Below are 20,391 nucleotides of genomic sequence, written 5' to 3' on the forward strand. Positions count from 1 at the left end.
AAGAGAAAGATGCTCAGTATGCTTTGACATTTCATCATGAATAGACTTACTAACGAGCAACGCTTGCAAATCATTGAATTTTATTACCAAAATCAGTGTTCGGTTCGAACACAACAAATTCGACAAATTTTGTTCAGCGATGAGGCTCATTTCTGGTTGAATGGCTTCGTAAATAAGCAAAATTGCCGCATTTGGAGTGAAGAGCAACCAGAAGCCGTTCAAGAACTGCCCATGCATCCCGAAAAATGCACTGTTTGGTGTGGTTTGTACGCTGGTGGAATCATTGGACCGTATTTTTTTCAAAGATGCTGTTGGACGCAACGTTACGGTGAATGGCGATCGCTATCGTTCGATGCTAACAAACTTTTTGTTGCCAAAAATGGAAGAACTGAACTTGGTTGACATGTGGTTTCAACAAGATGGCGCTACATGCCACACAGCTCGCGATTCTATGGCCATTTTGAGGGAAAACTTCGGAGAACAATTCATCTCAAGAAATGGACCGGTAAGTTGGCCACCAAGATCATGCGATTTGACGCCTTTAGACTATTTTTTGTGGGGCTACGTCAAGTCTAAAGTCTACAGAAATAAGCCAGCAACTATTCCAGCTTTGGAAGACAACATTTCCGAAGAAATTCGGGCTATTCCGGCCGAAATGCTCGAAAAAGTTGCCCAAAATTGGACTTTCCGAATGGACCACCTAAGACGCAGCCGCGGTCAACATTTAAATGAAATTATCTTCAAAAAGTAAATGTCATGGACCAATCTAACGTTTCAAATAAAGAACCGATGAGATTTTGCAAATTTTATGCGTTTTTTTTTAAAAAAAAGGTATCAAGCTCTTAAAAAATCACCCGTTATATGCAATATTTAAAAAAGTAGCAATTGAATTAATTAAAAAAGTAAGAATTACAAAGGTCAAAAAAATTACAACAATTGTAACTAATTACACGATTTAGGATTTAATCTTTTTTGATTCCTTATCCATATGCATAACAAGAATCTTAAAAAAAAAAAAGTATTTTGGATTGTTTCCTAAAGGTGTTTTTTTTTTTTTTTGTAAATATCCCTTTTTCTGGTCTCATAAGGAACCAAAATCAATAAATAAGCTATTGTTTTAAAGCTAGCGATCAGCGCTCTTGGACAATCATAATATTAATGAGCGAGCCATCATACTTTAATTAAAACAAAATGTAAAACGAAAAGTGTACTATGACACTATTGTGAATGTTATTTGCTATTATTAATTTTCACTTTTTTCGCTAGATGGCAGCGCAAACGCAAACGAGCAGCTGATTTCTGTTGATACGGAAATGTGCAAACCTTTGTGTATTAATTTTTGTTGGAGTTCATTTAATTTCGTGTGCTATAAAATTCTTATTTTTAAATTGCATGCAAACACATTTTTATTACTAGGATATATAAATTGATAAATAATGCCTAGAAAAAGACCTTTGAATCCTATAAGTGAGCGAAAAAGACGTCAAGCTGCTAAACGAGAAAAGATAAGACAGCAAAGAGAAAAAGATTTTGAGCGTGCAGTACAAGGTATGCGTAACTAGTGGCAGAAACAAAGTTAAAAGATGACAGTTTTGTTTTATTGCGCAAATGCGCACGAGTCTGCCTAGTTTTAAGTTATTTTTCTTCAGTTCATTACCACTGTATTTTTCATTTCACTGGAATAGTGTAGACAGTAGATTGAAACGACATCCAGCGCTTGCTCGGCTCACAGGACTTGCTTGTTACTGGCATAACGTAAACGGGGTATATAAGGATGTAATTCAGTCGGTACATATCAAAGCTGCCTCAGTCTACAGATGCAAATTTTCAATATTTTTGGTGCAATACACACTGACCGAGTTTCCTCTAAAGCAATGTGACTAATTAATGTTGATAAAAAAAAATGTATCTAATAATACCAACTTATTCAATGGTGACAATTTTTTGTTTTAAATTAAATGGCAGGGAAACTACATACCTGCAAACGCCAGATTATTCCTCCAAATATGTTATGTTTCGATTAATATATTTATTTAAAATTAATTTATAGCCATTTATTAGTAAGTTACAGTCCAAATTATCACATGGTCAGGACCTCGTACAACTTCTAATTTTCTTTTATGTTTCATCAATTTTCTAGAGTTGTTGCAATTCATTTAATTGGATAAATTCCCATTTTCAAATATATTAATTTTTATCAAAAATTTTATTTTAAAAGTGCTTTCAATCCAATTTGTATTTAATTGGCGGGAACTAAGTCCTCATAACGCTAGGTTATTCCCCCCCAATAACCGCTCCACTTAGGAGTCAAAACTGCCTAAGACTTCCTTATTTTTAATATGGTTTAATTTTAAAGAATATTTTCTACACAAATTGCTTTCAAGATCAATTTTGTAAACATTGACACAGTTTTGCAAAAGCTACTTGAAATAGACAACAAGAAAAGAAATAACCACAATTTCCCAAAATTGTCTTATGGTGGACCTAAGCAGGTTGGATATGTTTAACGACTCAATTGTAAAACCTTATTTAGCAATAATCCATATACATGCATACATGTATGTATGTAATACTTTGGTATTAATTACATAGTTTTCATAAATAATAGAATTTTATTACAAAAAATCATTATTGCCCCAACCTGGTGGTTGTAAATGACTAAAACTTGGATTTGTGCCACGATTATTTGAAAACGGAGTGGTCGGATAAATGCGTGGTCTCATCCCTCGTGGGTCACGAAAGTCGGTTGTAAATAAATTGCCGCTAAAATCACTTCTTGCAAGCGGATCTAAATCACGGCGTCCAACGTCAGTTAGACCAAAATATGGAGTCGGTGCCAAATTATTGCGTATACTGGAATAGTTTCAAGAAATCAAAGAAAACGTTAACAAAACTATAAATTTTTAAGAAAACATGTCGCTTAATTCAGCGCTTCACTGCACTTTTCCTATAGCTTTCGTACCTTGGAAGATTAGTTTGATATAATGTTGGAATATCTTCATCAACATGCCTGCCAAATTCTCTAGTACCTCGTGTCTCTGTATTCGGCTCTAATAGCTTCAAAGATTAAGGTAAATAAAATTATAGATTTATAATTCAAACTATTACCAAAATACTCACTGGTTTAATTAGTTGCTTCTGCAATCTTTCAGCTAGCAATTCAGCCTTAGGTATTAATGTTTTCAATTTGTTTCGGTTGTACTCCACTCCACAGATTTGTTCGTCAATATCTAATGAAATCGAAGAGCTGCGTTTACTTGTTGACTCTGTCAAATTGATAATTAAACGTTTTTCGAATTCTTTGGCAGCCAAAATATAAATCGTGTCCTGTAGCGAATACCGCAGTGCATATGTTTTTGTCTTCTCATTCCAACCATCTGGCAATAACGCGCAATGTTCTTCACTGTGCTCGGGTGGTGGTTGATTCTGTAAGGCCAAGCAAGATTTTTTTAATCGAAGTTTTGAAAATATTTACATATGTATATGCAAGCAAAGCTCCATAATTATTTAATAAAAAATAATATGTATGTACATATGTACCTCTTCACCCAAACCGATGCAGTTCATTCTGCATTGGATACATAATGTAAAATGTGTGAAAAGTATAGCAACATCGGACTTGTTTTGGATTGTTGGCTCATATATTTTAAAGAGCATCTCCAAACCTCCAAGATCATCTGGATTAGCAAACATTTTAATGTGTCTGAAATTAAAAGAAAAAATACATACATATTACTATGTCGGTTAGGGTGGTCCAAAAATGCATGAGAAAAAGTATAGTCGAAATTGTAATGCTCGCTCCCCCTAGGATTGTTCCATGTCGTAAAAAATATACCCCTAATTTTTATATTGGAATCAAAAAATATTTAGAGGTCGCTGAAAGCGCTCAATGTTTTCCATGTATTTTATATATAGAAATTGTATACAATTCTCAAAAATCAATATTTTTCGATCAGAAAACTCTGATTCTCTGCTTGAGATTCCCTATAATAATACCCAATTGTTTATTTAACCATTTCCTCATAGTAACTATAGCGTGTAGATCCGTCAAAAACCCCAAAAAATGCAATATTAAAAAATTGTTAAATAAACAACTGGGTATTATTATTGGAAATCTCCTGAAGAGACCCAGAGTTTTCCGATCGAAAAATATTGATTTTCAAGAATTCCATACCATTTCTATGGAAAGTTGTTTTTTACCCATATTAAATACATAGAAAACTTTGAGTGCTTTGAGCGACCTCTAGATATTTTTTTATTTCATATATACATACGTATTTGTATATTTATTTCGACAACAATCCTAGGGGGTGAGAGCATTAAAATTCTGACTTTACTCTTTTTGGACTACCCTAATGTAGGTATATGTGTAAATTATAGAAGTTTTTCCAATTTGAAAAAAAATGTGTTTGATACCACGCGCGACCGAAACGAAACTTCTTATTATATCCGTATAGATCACCATATTATATGAGTATTTTTTTGCATGACAATGCACACAAATCCTAATCTTTATCTCAATCTTTTTCTTTATCGTTATCTTTGCCTTTATCTGTACGTTTGTCTTTATCTTTATTTTTTTTAAGATAATCTTAATCCCAATTTGAGTCTCAATCGAAATCTTAATCTTAATCTTAATCATAATCTTAATCTTTATCTTAGTCTTAAATTAAGACTCTTAATATTTATATTAATCTTAACCTTAAGATTCATCATCATCTTCATCTTAAACTTAATCTTAATCTTAATATTTATTAGCCGTAATCTTAATTGAGCCCAGCCACCCCTGTCATCCCCTCCCTTCTGCTATCATTTCTTCTTTACATCGATATCTGCATTTAATCCCAACCGAACGTAAAGAAGTTTCACTTCAAAAAAGGACTGTTAGGAGCCCTCTCCAGATACGCAGCTTCTCGACTACCTTCAAATAGCAGGGTTATTGGATGATCTTCAAATACAGTTTCTAGAGTCTTGCCTGAAAGAGCTTATTTAAAAGTCTTGTTCAAAGGTGTTTGCCGACTGGGAAGCTGTTGGAGCGCCTAATGTAATCCGCATTAAAAGTGGGCATCTTCAAGGTTACTTGGAGGTTCACATAACATTACTGGATCATGGCACTATCAAGCTCACAGACAGCTTGCTACCGAAATTATCCTCCAACCAGCCCAACAAGGTCAAAATTCCTGAAACGGACTGCTGTGGAGCGATATCTATGATTGAAAAAGGAGACCAAGCATGGTATAACAACGGATCGAAGTTGGACGACTTTGGTGCTAGGGCAGGCGTACTTGGACCAAGATTCCAGAAAAGTCTGCCAATGGGTGCATACACAACCATATTCCAGGCGGAATTCTTCGCAATCGAAGTCTGTGCTGGAGAATTTCATCAGAGAAGGGCACATATGGGGCCAGTTGTAAAACTCTTTTGAACGACCTAGAAGTTCACAATGGAGGAAAGCTGTAATGGATCACTTTAAGTTAAGCTACCGTTTGAATAAAAAGGGGTTTTCATTAGACATAGACTGCAAGTTTTGTGGTGTGGTGGATGAAACCGCAGAGTAACGTCGCTAATAGTGAGATAAGCTCTCTGAATGTTTCCGATGAGATCCTACCGAGCGTAATGTGTAATAGACGGAACTGACTCGGCCGTATCTTTGTGACTTCCATGGGAAAAAGAACTAATTTTAGAAGCACGAAGAAAGCTGAAGAATTACTTAAATCTGGGATCCACGGATGTGGGGTGGACGGAACACTTATCCACCCTGCGAGATTGAGGCGAGAGCAGACAAAGGGTATGAGATGAACCCGAGCCCTCAGTCGATGTCCCACAATCTGACTATGACGAGGCTTGAATATCATTTCCGAGACTAATAAAACTGCCGGAGCTGACGGTCTGGAGAAGGGCGAACTTGCAGAGCGTACAATGTCTACATAGTGTACGCCGATATCATCGGTAAAAAGTTGGATATGAAAGCAAAGCGAATGTGTCTGCTAGTAAACAAGGACAATACGAAGTCTCTTTTGTCATCAAACAATCAGGTATCGCATTCGCACCTCGGCACTCACGTAACTATTAACAGTTATAATTTCGAAAAGTAGAAAACTTCGATAAAATCTGATGAGGTAGCCCTTGGAGTATTCGAGAGAAAGTTTTTACATGAGATTGACAGGCCTTTGAGCGTTGGCAACGGCTAACGACTTGCCTTCACCGACCATTTCCAACGTAGTCGTGCCTTATAGGACACGGCCTAAAATGCTTACACAAATTGTTTCTCCAATTTCTGGTTTTATGAAATTAAGCCAATGATCGTCAAATGCTCTTCTAGAGAATCGTGAATCGGATGCCTTGAAATGCGCCTTTGATTATGTTCTAAAGCAAAGTTGGCCAGAGGCAATTTTTTATTTGTGCCTGCCGTGAGTAAATTGTACAGAGAGCTGTAAAGCTTTGGTACGAGTGCCTATGAAGTGGTCAACTGTGTTCTAAAGTTACAACTCCACACCAATGTTTTTAGCTATAAGTTTTATACTTTTTCTGTGAACACCGAGAGCCGCACCGCCTGAAAAGCTGGGCACATACTTACATACATATTTAGTTTAAGCCACTGATGGGCACCGCCTTGCCCGCGGGAAAAGCTCTTTTAAACTTTCCATACATTTTGTATATGCGCGTATTGAGTAAAAGCTCTATCTGCGCATCACTGGTTTAAGATTATGTGCGGGATTGATATTGTACGTCAGCATTCGTTTACAAAGAATAAGTTACATTCATTGATGAAATTGCATTTAAACGTAACAATGATTCGAAGAACATCACTCTGAGTATGAATTGAGAATTTCATACGAATATCATGTGATGGTCACTATCACAAAGCGATATTCAAACTGTGTTCATAAAGCTTTTTGAGAAAATATTGCATTGCGCACGTACCGGCTATATATGCATGTCTGTATATGTACATCGTTTTTTTTTGAAAGTGGCATAAGTCACTTCATACCCCTTGTACTTTAATGATCGGTTACTTGTATCTGGACGCATCCGTTATTCATTCAATTTCATCAACTAACGGTAAAAGGTTTTGTCATTAGTTTACGACGATGCAGTGACCATTCCTACGAAAAGGTGTTTTTTCCCATATTAAAATACTACTGCCGCTGTGGTGTAGTGGTAAGTGGTGCGCGCTTTCACTCATCAACACCTGGGTTCAAGCCCTGGTCAAATCAACATCGCAAAAAATATAGAAAAAAGGTTTTTTCTTAACAGCGGTCGTCCCTCGGCAGGCAATGGCAAACCTCCGAGTGTATTTCTGCCATGAAAAACAGCTTCTCATAAAAATACAATCGCCGTTCGGAGTCGGCGTAAAACTGTAGGTCCCTCCGCTTTGTGTGACAAGATCAAGGCGCACACCACAAATCGGAGGAGAAGCTCGGCCAAACACTAACATATGTGTAAGCGCCAATCTATTATATAAAAATACATTTAAAACTTTGAGCGCTTTGAGCGACCCCTAATTATTTTTTGATTTCAAAATAAAAAATTTGGATATGATATTTTCCGGTACACTTGACTTTACTTTTTCACATGCACTTTTGGACCGCCCTAATATACATACATTACCGATTAGTTTATAGGAAATATTTAGTAATCATGAAAAGCTCAAAGATTGTAAATCAGTCATGCCCAGCGCAGGGCACTTGCATGTGGAATTCTGCCAGCGCAGGGCACTTGCTTATGGAGTTCTGCCGACGTTGGGCATGACTGTTGTAAATATATTTTAGACCAGTGATTCCCAAAGTGGTCCTGGCGGACCCCCAGGGGTCCACGGAAAACTCGACGGGGGTCCACGGTGACGTGAACAAAATTTGGGGGTCCATGAGTTGTAAATAGGGGTCCACGAAAATTTATCTCGTTTCGATGTAAAGAACCAAAATGGTTGCTTGATAGCCTCTTTATTTAACTTTAATTTTTTTGAGTGGTGCATAGTGCTCTCGACGCACTGCTGCACTTACCATCACTTTGTGTTTTCATACGTGGGAAGCCTTAAAGGCCACCTGCAGACTAAAACAAAACCGGATGCTGGTATGGCAACGAGTGGGATGCGGCGAAAATTGCTGGCGGCAGAGATTTAAGCACTTGTGTCTTCAATGCTACAGGATAGCCACCATTACCTTTGTTGAAGAGATTCTAGAGAGAGAGAGTTCCCTTAGGGGGAATGCTGGTTTAATTCCAGCACTGAGCCCGTACTGGTACATTGACAATTCATCACCGATGGCTCCAAAACTGGGGATAAGCTTCACTTTTTCTCTTGGAGAATATGCTTCAGTCTTACAGGCTGGGGTATTTGCCACCCCCAAAGCCATAGACTACGTGGTGGAAAAAAGGTGGAGGGGTGGGAGTTTACGTGTCTACAGGTAGAGCCAAGCTGCACTTAAGGCATTGGCCTGCCCTCTATCTAAGTACTTCCAAACTAGTTCAGCAATGAAAGTCTCGACGAAATTATGTTGGTAAAGATAACGAACGAGCTTGCTCTACTCTTGGTGCCGGGTAACTCGAAAGTGCCCGGAAATGAGGCATCTGACCCATTGACCACAGTTGGCTCAGACCAGGCATTCCTCGATCCGCAACCAGTTTTAGCACTCCCACCTTCGGCAATCGAAGCGACCATCAGAAACTGGGTGAATACTGGGTGTTTTAAAAATGTCATAAATATTTTTCGCCTCACTTTAAAACTCGGTGCGATAAAAATAAAAATGATGCCGTTAACACAAATAAACTATTTTACATATACTCCACGTGCAAAGTCATGAGTGAGCAGAACATTTGATGAGTTTATGGTGAAGATAATGTAAATAACGCTAGCGCTCGCAGTGCTCTTAAAAAATATAACTCTTCCGAGCGAGAGAGTACTTTAATGTATTTACGAGCTCTATTTTTTAAAACCTACAAGTGTGTAATCACATTATTTTTATAAACAGAACGCAAGAAAATATTTTACTTTTATTTTGGCCACTCTGAGTTTAGTTTTTGAATTCACCCGCGATGCAAATTTACATTGTTAGATCTAATTTTCACATTTAATTTTTTTACGAGCTTTGGGAATATTTAGAAATGCATCAGCAGGGGGTCCACCGAAAACAGTCAATTTTTTAAAGGGGTCTACGAGAAAAAAAGTTTGGGAACCTCTGTTTTAGACCTTGCAATTCACCTCAACTATGAATTATCCGGAGCACCTAAAGTCAGTGAAATTGCAATTAGACCTTCTATAGTAATGCCTTCTAGAACAATTTAGCACTAAAAACGGTTCCAGTTTTTTGCAGGCAAAACTCGACGAATTACCAAATATATGCGAATAGTTTACCCAAACATAACGTACAAATTTCAATATCACTGAGTACAATAGCACTTGAATAAAATACTTGTACAAAGTACAAAAACAGGCATTCAGGGAACAAAGGAAACAAAATACTGATATGATACGAGTGCATCGTTTGAAAAAACAAAATGCATACATACAGTGGGGAGCAGAAATAATGTCTTTTGTTAAATATTTGCAAAGTTTTTTATGGTTCATGCTTTAACCAAACTTTAACAAATTTTCATTAAAATTTCAACATTTCAATCTGACTATTTAAAATTTTTTTGAGTATGCAGTTTGGTAGCCCATTAAATTTTAGTATGTTTTCAAGTGCAAGTTTAAAGCGGCTGCAAAATCGCGTTGATTTTTAAGATTTTTTTCTAACGGATTTTGCGGTTTTTTTTAATAAGTGCAGTTTGTGAAAAGCGGCGTTGATTTTTTTTGCGAACGGTCTTGCGCATTTTCTGTCATAAGAAACTCATGCTTGAATGGAAAAAGTTGCAAAATGCCGTAAAACTTGCACTTTATTATAGTAAAAATTATTGCGCTACCGAACTGTATACTCAAAAAAAAATCTGATTAAAAAGTTGAAATTTTAATGAAAATTTGTTAAATTTTTCTAAGCTCTGTATAAAGTTTGATTTATATGGTTTTGGTTAAAGCCTGGAACCATATTTTTATGAAAAAATAACAAAAAAAATTTTAACGTTAAAAACTTTGCAAATATTTAACAAAAATCAACGTGTGCTCATTTCTGCTCCCCACTGTATGTATGAACGTATATAGTATTTAGCTATCACATCATAGTACGAAGTTAAAGGCCATGTACATATGTATATACTATATTGTTAATAGAATTTTCATACCTCTTATGCAAACTTTTAGTTAGAAATAAACGAATTCGAATATAATTCGGGAGAAATAAAAATACATATATATATATATGGTATGTATTAATTTTTATCGCATAATGCAGTCGAACAAAGGAAATTCTGATATTTCTTTTTATAATTTTCTACTCGTATCCAGAAGTCAATGGTTGACGAAAGCTGATAGACTGACCATCATTGCATTGCCGGTTTATATGTATACCGCGAAAGCTAAGCGATTGCTAGTACGTTTCTCATGCGAATTTATAATGATTACTCATTTATACAAACAGCCCAGTACGAAATTTTCTTAAAAAAAAAACTAGAAAAAAAAATAAAATAAAAATCTGAGTGTACTAGCACTCAAAAAGCTTTGAACGAATATATATACACATCTTTCAGTGAGCTTTTAGAGAGTAGCGCTTAGGGATGGCAGCGATTAATCGTTTGGTTAAATTAATCGATTATTTTTACCCGATTTACGATTGAATTGTATCGTAGTTTAGTGTCTCATTAATCGATTAATTGTAAAATAATCGTACAAATATTTTCAATATGAATACTGTAGCAGTCTAAAATTTCAAACAGCCGCAAGAATTGCTCAAGTTCAGAGCATAGAATGGTGTAAATAGTTGTGCATTATAAAGGCTATAAAACTAAGTGTGGCAACGTTAAGGGCCCTACACACTCATTGATTTATTGGCGACTCAGTTGGCCAAATATTAGAAGTTGGTTGTATATAAGCTGTGTGTAGGCAAATTTGTCAACCTTGAGGAAATGAAAACTATTTACCCAAAACTTCACGGAAAAAAATACTGTCATTTAGTTGGTACTTCGGTGCCTGCTGAGTGCCGTTTTTCAAAAGCTGGTGCTACAGCCACCAATAAATGCAACCGCTTAACCACAAAATGCTTATCAAAACTTTTGTTTTTGCAAAAATGGTTAAATAATAAATAATTATCGGCGCTAAAAACACTCGTTTTATTTTATTTAAGGCTAATTAATAAGAGAATTAGAAATTCTTTACGGGAAATGCAAAAAATGCCTTTCGAAAATCGATTAATCGATTATTACTCAATAATTGCAATTAATTTTTTTTTTGCTTGTGATTAACGATATGATTAATTAATCGATTTTTTTTTGCCATCCCTAGTAGCGCTTAAATAATTTTAATTCGTAGAACTTTCATACATACATAGATATGTACTTATTTGTTTTGTAATTGAGAAGAAAGACTTGAGAAAAAGTTTATTTAGACATAGAGAAATCTCTTTTTCTAAATATCTGAACAAAAAACACGGATGCAAAGCTGCACAATGTGCACGTTTTGGCCTGCACTGCTCTAAAATATTCATGAAAACCCCTTAAATTTTGCCCGTGGTGTAATTAATACCTCTTAGTTTTTCAATGCTAAAATAATACCATTGATATTTTTGAGCAGAATATAACTGGTAATTTTGCCCATTGGGCTTCATGCGTTTTTAGGGATTTTAAAGTTTTTTTTTTACTAAGCGCTTCTTCGCGATTTTGCGTTAAAAAATTAAAAAGCAAAAATTAACCGGTTTTTTACTCGAAGTATTAAGTTTGAAACGGTATTTTTGCTTTCAACACAATCGATAAACTTAAATACTATTTATCGATATTTTTTAAATTTATCGATAAAAACATCGACAGCGACATCGATTATTTGTACGATTAATATTCCGATAATGAACATAAAATAAGATCGAAAAATATGTTGATAGTTCTACCGATTAATATATCGATATCGATAATTTTATTAAAAAATTCACAGAAATATCGTTAATAAAACGTGCACGAGACGAAAAATCTCTAAGTTAGAATAAGTTAAAAATTAAAATTTCCGTTAGGTTAAAAAAAAATAATTATTTCTAATAAAGAACAGTTCTTATATAAGATACAATATATAGATCATCTGGTTCTTTGTTGTTGTAACAACCTGGGCCTGACGTCAATCTGGATCGTCCCGGTTAAGCAGACTTCGATACCCCACTGCACCCATAGGGATACGTTGCGATTGGCAACCAGGAGTTGGGAGGGGAACAGAGGCGTATTATTCCAAAGAAGAACAAGAAGAGAATTTATCCAACCTGCTGAATGGTACCAGCGATCGATGTTCAGTTCCCCAACCAAGACTAAACTCGATTATCAATAGCGCGGTTTTAAAATGATATAACTGCCAGAACCGATGGTCTGCCAGCCGTGCTATTCAAGTTTGGTGCCAAGAAGCTGGTATTTATGTGTTCTTTGCCCAACCCACAAGAGGGACTAACATGGCATATGCGCCAACTACTACGGCACTAGTCTTCTTAGAATAGACCTCAACAGTCATCTATGTGTGTACATATGTACATATCTCTATCTGTAGACAGTTATGATTTTGAAGTTGTTGAGGACTTCATATACTTGAGAGACAGCATTAACAACAATAACAATTTCTACCTGCTACTTTGGAAAGATTCTATAAAAATAATGATTTGTGACGAAGTTTGCTAGAGACAATGGAACGATGAGCTCCATGAGTTTTACAATGACATTGACATGATACTGCGAATAAGATGCAGCGCCTAGAAGCAAATGCGAAGATTCGAGGCGGCTTTACTTTGAATATCAAATTGGCGTTAGTTGGCACAAAAAAAGCGAAATAAATCACTTAGGCGATTAAAGCGCCTCACATATCTGGAAATTCAAGAAAGAAATCATGATTGCACTGCTACAGGGTCGTTTCATATACATAAGTGCATTATTTTCTTTTGAAACGTTTAGTAAAAGTTATTCATATTTAGTGGAGCATCGTAATACATTTATAATAAGTGGGTTTAAAAAGTTTTACCAAGTGACATTTTCGTACAAATTTTCGATTTACAAAGCATTTAAAGTATTTTCTTTATGAATTTGTTTCTTTACATTTTTCTATGTAAAATAACGGTTAAAATTGTTATAGGGCATGTGTAACTACATTGGCTAGTTTCTGGTTTTTCGACCTGGGGACAGCAATGTAACTTTATTGCTCTTTTTATGCTGGAACCTAGTACTGCATACTACCCATACAAATATGTAAATCGTTACCTTAATTCACAAAGGCTCAAACCAACATTTTTTTTTATTTTACAGAAGCAAGAAACATTGTAAAAAGAATATCAAAAACAGGCAGGGCTTTTTAAAAAGTGACATGTAACTCTGTTGTTTTTGGTACTAGCACTTTAAAATTTTTAGTGACGGTATATTTCAATATATCCTACCAAAGTCTTGATTAGGGCCTTTGTTAATTATGGTAACAAAATACTAATCGTTGTTATTATAAGAGCACTTTGGGTGTTTTTTGCACTTTTTGAGATAATGGTTGTCACTGGCATTCCCCGATTTACTTTGATACGAGTAACCTACCATTATTATAGCCACAAAACTTAATTCGTTTGTGATGTCATAAAGTATTAATGAAGTAAACTCAGATAATTTTACTTTAAAACTGTGTTTCAAACCAAGTTATGAGTTTTTATTGAATAATAAATATGTATGTATAATTTTAATGATTTACCTCAAATGCAATTTCAAAATTTCAATGACTTAACCAAATTCGCTGCCCTGCGGATATTACATACTATGTAGTAAACCATTATAAAAACTTCCATTACAAACTTTTGTTTTTGCCTACATTGATGTTTGGTTATTTAATCGATGGTTAAGACTCATTCACGTAAGCAACAACCAAAAACTGATAAAGTTAAAATAATTCATTTTATCAGTGAGTCCATGAGTAAGAAGCGTTAAAAAGGCACATTTTCTGTTTCCTTTGCCAATACTTAAGATAAAATAAGTCTTTATTTTATATTTTGCTTTTCAATGGTTAACCAACGATCGAGTAACCAACAATCCAAAACGTAGTCATTATGATTATAAAATTGAATTATATGTATGTAGGTATTTATGTTTTGCGTACCCTACTATTTACATATAATAATCAAAACCAAAATTTGGTGGTGGTAGATGATCTGGATTCGGATCCGCTCGCACAATACGTCCATCTGGTCCAACGGGATCGAAACGCGGATTTAAACCGGTATTAATATCGGGACGTGAAGGCATGGGGAAAAGGTTACCAGGACCGCCACGACCCAAGGGATCTAAGTCGCCGCGTCCGACATCTGGAAATCCAAAAGGACGCGGCTCCATTGGAAAAGAACTGCAACAAAAATGACAATAAGTAAATTAGAAATATGCTTTCAGACAAAAGTAAAAGATTTATTCGTACTTCACGAAAGCTAGCAAGCAAAAAACCAAAATTAAGATTTGAGTTTTGAAGTTAAAATGCATGTTACGAGCGCTATTGTGACTGACAATGACGAGGACTTATCCAAACTGTTTCTCTATTTGCAAGAACATACAAAAGCAGAGTAGAGAGAGAGTTTGTAATTAACCCTAGAATGTCAAGAAAACATTAGTCATTCTTTACTATCAGCATTTTCATACTCGTATTCCAGGGTTAACCACTTAATTTAGACTTTTTTCGCTTGAATACTTAAAGTTAAAAGCTTGTTTTCGAGAAGAGACCAAGCTTGCAGTTCGCTGCGGCATGCATATGTATGTATATACATATATGTATTCATACATACATACCCAGTAGGAAAAATTGTAAGCTCCTTACGAGATAATCCATTTTTTTTAAATCTTTGATTACCAAAATTGTCAGGACTAATGTGCTTGCTGCGATACAATTTTTAACATATCGTATCGCACCCGCATCTGTATGAGCACTCCCATATGCTGCAGTGGTTTGTATTGATAGCATATCGTAAATTTTTGTATCGCATCTGTTTGAGTCCGCCTTTATTTAGGTAAAGCGGCTTAGAAGTATATCTGATACCAAATGTACATTCTAAATTCCTAAACCAATAAGGCATAGCTTTGTTAAGGAAACGAAATTCGCAGGGAAGTAATAAGAACTTCTGGGTGAAGCGTAAGTTGCTAGTAGTTGCTTCTTTTTCCTACTGCGTATGTATACATACATATAAGCATGATACAAAGATTACTTGTGACATGCCTATAAGTATGCCGAATATAAATATATGTATTAATATCTTAAAGCTATAAATAACACTCAACAACATTACCCATGTGAGAGTATGGAAGCGATTGAACTTAATGCAATTTAACACACTTATTGCTTACCCCATTGGTCTCATGGGTCCGCCAATCGCTAATGGATCTCGGAAGTTTGGGGAACGTGAATTTTGGTTGACATTTGTTTGCGTAGTTACCTCTCTCGTATTACCCGTAAACACCTATAGGAATACGGCATATTCGAAAATGACAAATAACACAAAAGAAAATTTCATGGGTCGATTATAAGTAGCCAAGCAAACTGATATAGAAATTTATATTAAGTAAACAACTCTCACTGGAAGGCACTGTTAAGTAACTGATAATACAACTTTTGTAAACAATGTGCATAGCTACTAGAAATTGAGCGCATCCAAACTACACAAACAACAGTAAAACGAATATACCCTTTCATTGGTTGTATAGGTGGCAAACGCAGTAACAAGCTTTCAGCCGTTAACCACCATCTTAAATATCGTTTCACCCACATTGAACTTTCAATTCAGCTGACATTTGAATGCTACCCATAATCGACCTATACTAAAAGCTTTAATTACCGGATCAATCAACTCTTTGCGATAACGATCTGATATCAGCGACGCATCAGGCATCAATGTGCTTAGTGGTCCCTTAAGCTGTTTAACCCATTCCTGTGGATTTAATGTTATGTTGGTCACCTTTGTATCCTTAACATCAAGCAAATTCATTGTAATGAAATCATCTGTAATATGTCCTATTAAAAGATACAATCGGCCATTATGCAAATAACGCAGGGCACATCTTCTGCCTCTATCATTCCAGGCGTCGGGCAATAGTTCAGAGCCCACATCTTCATCGGATATAGTTTTCTTTCAATAAAATAAAAAGAGAATTAAGATATCATGTATATGTTAATAGAATACATGATGAAATACTCACATCCTCGCCAACGCCAAGACATTGCATCTTATATTGTTTAACAAGCAAGAAGTGCGCTAATGCTATCAACACATCCGACTTTTTATCGACATTTTTCTCAATTGTCTTGTATAGTAAATCCCAGCCAAAAAAATCGTTGGCTGTTGTGCCAGTTGCCGAGGTCCCTACGCCTCCAGACGACATGTCTGCGAATTTCGAAGCAACGAATTTAGCCGATTTTTATGTGTATTAATCTCAAATTTTCTGAAGTCGTTTTTGAGTTCTTTAAGAAAAAATACGAGTATTATCATTCCTGACATATTTGTTTAAACTGTTCCTTCCCCTTAAAATTAACGTACATCTAAGGTTCACACAACAGAGCGAAAGCATCCATTCGTGCTTTGGTAAGAAAAACATACGTACATATGTAAATACACCCACCAGAATATGTTTCCGTACAGTGTTTTTTTAAATATTTGCAATGTTTTTCGTAATTCATTTTTTTCGTTAATTTTTGATAGATATATAGTTCATTCTGCATCAAAAGGCATATAAATTAATGATTCAAAGTATTTACAAAATTTAGGAAAATTCGACAAATTTTCAATTTTGCAAACAAAATTTCTTAGAATTTTTTTGAGTCCCTATGCAGTTTTGTCGTTCACTCAATTTCAGTATACTAAAGTCCAAATTTTCACCAAAATTTTATACTTTTAGAATCAAATTTTTTAGAATTTTTTTAAGTACGGAGTTTTGTAGTTCACTCAATTTCAATATAATAAAGTGCAAGTTTTAAGTGGCTACCGGTGATTTTTGAGAATTTTTTTACTGGCGCTTTCCAGCATTTTTTCCCATACAAAAAAGCAATAACAAAATTTTTAAAATGCAGCGGTAGCTTATAGCCACTTAAAACTTGCACTTTATTATACTGAAATTGAGTGAACTACATACTATAAACCAATTTTTAAAAATTTTATTCCAATGTAGAAAATTTTGGTGAAAATTTGTCGATTTTTCCTAAATTTAGTAAAAACTTTGAAACCGTATTAATTTTATTAAAAATTTATTACGAAAAACATTTCAAAAATTAAAAAAAAGAATACTGTACGGAAACATATTCTGCTGAGTGTATATACATATATGTATATGTAGGTATGCACATATGGAAGTTGCTTAGATTCTTGATATCATTATTATCATATGTATTAATGCAATCATGTTACTATAGTGTGTGTCTAATAATTTATATATAGTATAAGAAACAACAGCAGTTGTTATTTTGCATTGTGTACTAAGTAAAAGCATACGAATGAGCTGCGTCATTCATCCACGCAAGCTTTGCTTTTGTAATGCTTGTAAATATATAAATATTATAAGTAAACCTTAATGTCTGCTTAATATCAATGCTTAAACTTAAACTTCTTAACAAATATGTAAAGTTGTAATATTTTATAAAGAGTAAATTGTATGGTGAAAATAATAACAAATAGAATAACAACCTCACGCAATCTGTTTTTCTGCTACTTCTACTTGAATGACACATTCACAATAATTAAATAAACGAATACGTACAGTGGAGTCGACTTGCCGAGGAACATAGTTCTAAAATTTTGTGTATAACGTAGAAACTGTTCAATATGCTTGATTTGCTCCAAACGATTTTTTAAACTCCAATCATACGAAAATGGATAAATCATTGAACTGAGCTGAGCATGTTTTGGGACTACATATAAATTAAAAACTAACACCCAAATTCATAAAAAATAAACAAGAATTTAAATGCTTTATAAATCGAAAATTTTTATGAAAATGTCACTATATAGAGCTGTATCATGTTCCAACTACACAATATCTGACAAGATGAAGCAAAAGAAAAACAACAACAAATGGCTGTATCTCAAACAGTCAGATCTGTTCTAATTGGTTCAAGAGCTGTATAAATCTATTTTACTTTTTATGAATAACTTGGGGTTTACATAGAACAATTTTGCGAGGACAGTAGCAATAATTGCACACTTTTTACTAATACACATCACACAGCTCTCATTGTCTTCGACAGAAAATTGGACAATTTGGTCACGTCTTGGTTAATTTGAGAAAAAGAAGCAAGACAAAATCTCAAAAAATTACAGAATTATGAAAATGTGGTTTGTGTTTAGATATTTTATATCGAATGTCTTTATAAATGTCTGGACGCCTGCTTTAAACAACAATTTGACAAATAATACATATTCTCAATTGTCGTGAATAAAATTGTCTTATGTAAACGCAGCGTAAGGCCATAAATATTTATATCTCTGGCGAAATTTTTAGAATAATACAAATGTAAAAACTGAAGTTATAACAAAATGCATGACTATCATTAGTCCCCTTTTGAAGCAAGACTTGACGTGTCTGAAAGAGGACTTACCGCACCACAAGCATAATCATAAGCGGGTTTTACACGATTTAACATGGAGTGATGACTATCGACCTTCGATCGTGTGAACGCTTATACAACCGCTCGACATTCATATTGGCTCGTTTACAAAGATTTTTGATTTCTTAAGCGAAGCGCACTTTAGCGAACGTTGCGAAATTGCAAAGTTAAAGCTGAAATTAGTCAAGAACGTAAACCCACCGGTACGTAAACCCGAGTCAGCTGACACGATCTGTCTTACCAGAGCGCCATGTAAATGAAAACTCAACACCACAGAATTTTTCTGTAGTTGTAGCCCGTAGCGCAGAAATCTGCGGAATTTAGATTTTACCGTGTCAGCTGATTTCTTCCATCTATAGATGGTTGCCACTTCGTCAGTTTCGCAGGTGGTAAATAAGTTATAAGTTCCTATTCAAAACACGTTCAAAATAATTGAAATTTACTATTTAATAAGGTTTTTTGATGAAAACTAAGTAGTTTATATTTAGCTACGATGTATTATAGCACGAAAAATTGTAGTTGAGAAGGTAAGTTTATGAAAAGGCATTGCTGAGTGGCAGCACTGCAGTAAGCAACACTGAGGGCTCCAATAATCGACAAAATTCTGCGTATAAAGACTGCGTTTAAGTATACGTTCTGCGTTCTTGACTAATTTCAGCTTAAAAAATTACAACAATGCTACCCATACATTTTAACGAGCTAGCGCACACTTGCACAATTCCATCGCTGCGAATTTTTCGAGCATTAAATGTTCCTCTCTTTTGACGCGTTCAAACGCGTCTTGCAGCGCTTTGAAGGCGTCAATGAAGAAGAAGAAAAGTGTCATAACTCCTGACAACCTCAACATAACCTCCAAATTTTGGTTGTTGAAGATTTATTACAACAACAGTGAGGGTGATATCAGCTATATTTGTACAGCTGATTCAGTCAAATTTATCAAAAACCGCAAAGCGGCCCAAGAACATGCAAAATATTTGTGTTGTCCACGTCGTGTAACATGACCATTGCTCAGGTGAGCCGAAGAAGTTTCACGAAATCGTTTTTTGTAGAGTCCGTACATATGTATTTATGAATGTATGTTTGCCTGTAAACAAACTTACTTTTTTTCATATAAATCACTTACGAAATTTGTTGCAAAGCATTAAAATATTGAACCATTTCTAGAGCAATGTTCTGAATATATATCAAGGCATTGCTTTTGTCGGTGGTGTCAAAGACATTATACAAAAATCTACCACAGGGTTGCATGTGCCGTTGATTCACACATTTTTAAAACTTTTGGTTTAAAATAAATTATTTGAAATTCGTTTCTTAAAGATAAATTGGTCCTACTTGCCCTTTCACAAAAATGCTGGTGAGCGGAAATTAAATACGGAATCTGTGAAAATATCAATAAAACAATAGTATGGTCAATTAAATTAAAAATTAAATGGCGATCGCTTAGTGGCACAAGCTATTTTTCCCCCTTATGAAATGAATTTAATATATTGTTAAATTTATATAAAAATTGTAACCGATATCGAAGCACATACATAGTACATATACGAAATTATTTTGTATTGTCAAAACAAGCAAACATATTCGAATTGATCGTAAATTTTCCCCAGTTTCCTTTGACCGGAAGGCTTTTGTCTAAAACGGTAGTGTTCTTTCCGGAAGAATATGTACATACCTTACCGGATAGGTAAAGGCACGAACATTTCCGATTTCGAGTCTGTGTTCTTCAAAAAAAAAAA

General features: G+C 34.9%; 3 protein-coding genes across 5 annotated transcripts in view; 1 reads left to right on the top strand and 2 right to left on the bottom strand.

Moving 5' to 3' along the window:
* Positions 1–1,420: 1,420 nt before the first annotated feature.
* Positions 1,421–20,391, top strand: part of LOC118743129 — a 27,737-nt gene continuing 8,766 nt past the window's right edge. The window contains exon 1 of the mRNA XM_036475649.1: positions 1,421–1,548. Coding sequence (XP_036331542.1) covers positions 1,437–1,548 — 112 coding nt within the window. The 5' untranslated portion in view covers positions 1,421–1,436. The remainder of the gene's footprint in view (positions 1,549–20,391) is intronic.
* On the bottom strand, positions 1,768–10,486 carry LOC118743132 (proteasome inhibitor PI31 subunit-like). Of its 3 annotated transcripts, none has more exons than XM_036475654.1 (5): positions 10,216–10,486; positions 3,541–3,703; positions 3,121–3,426; positions 2,963–3,057; positions 1,768–2,853 (listed from the first exon to the last, which is right to left on the bottom strand). In XM_036475654.1, exons 2-5 carry the CDS (start codon positions 3,691–3,693, stop codon positions 2,616–2,618), a joined length of 792 nt encoding a protein of 263 aa, XP_036331547.1. In that variant the 5' UTR covers positions 3,694–3,703; positions 10,216–10,486; the 3' UTR covers positions 1,768–2,615. The 3 variants fall into 3 exon arrangements, with proteins under 3 accessions (XP_036331547.1, XP_036331545.1, XP_036331546.1); XM_036475652.1 differs by having other exon boundaries at positions 1,768–2,865; positions 10,216–10,484; XM_036475653.1 differs by lacking the exon at positions 10,216–10,486 and adding an exon at positions 9,200–9,338 and having other exon boundaries at positions 1,768–2,865.
* Positions 13,710–17,834, bottom strand: LOC118743131 (proteasome inhibitor PI31 subunit). The gene is made up of 5 exons (XM_036475651.1): positions 17,736–17,834; positions 16,258–16,519; positions 15,897–16,187; positions 15,409–15,521; positions 13,710–14,422 (listed from the first exon to the last, which is right to left on the bottom strand). The coding sequence occupies exons 2-5, from the start codon at positions 16,438–16,440 to the stop codon at positions 14,188–14,190; spliced, it is 822 nt and encodes a 273-aa protein (XP_036331544.1). The 5' UTR covers positions 16,441–16,519; positions 17,736–17,834; the 3' UTR covers positions 13,710–14,187.

This window comes from Rhagoletis pomonella, unplaced genomic scaffold, assembly GCF_013731165.1.
Source record: "Rhagoletis pomonella isolate Grant_MI unplaced genomic scaffold, Rhpom_1.0 Rhpom_scaffold_00007, whole genome shotgun sequence".
NCBI classification, from domain to species: domain Eukaryota; kingdom Metazoa; phylum Arthropoda; class Insecta; order Diptera; family Tephritidae; genus Rhagoletis; species Rhagoletis pomonella.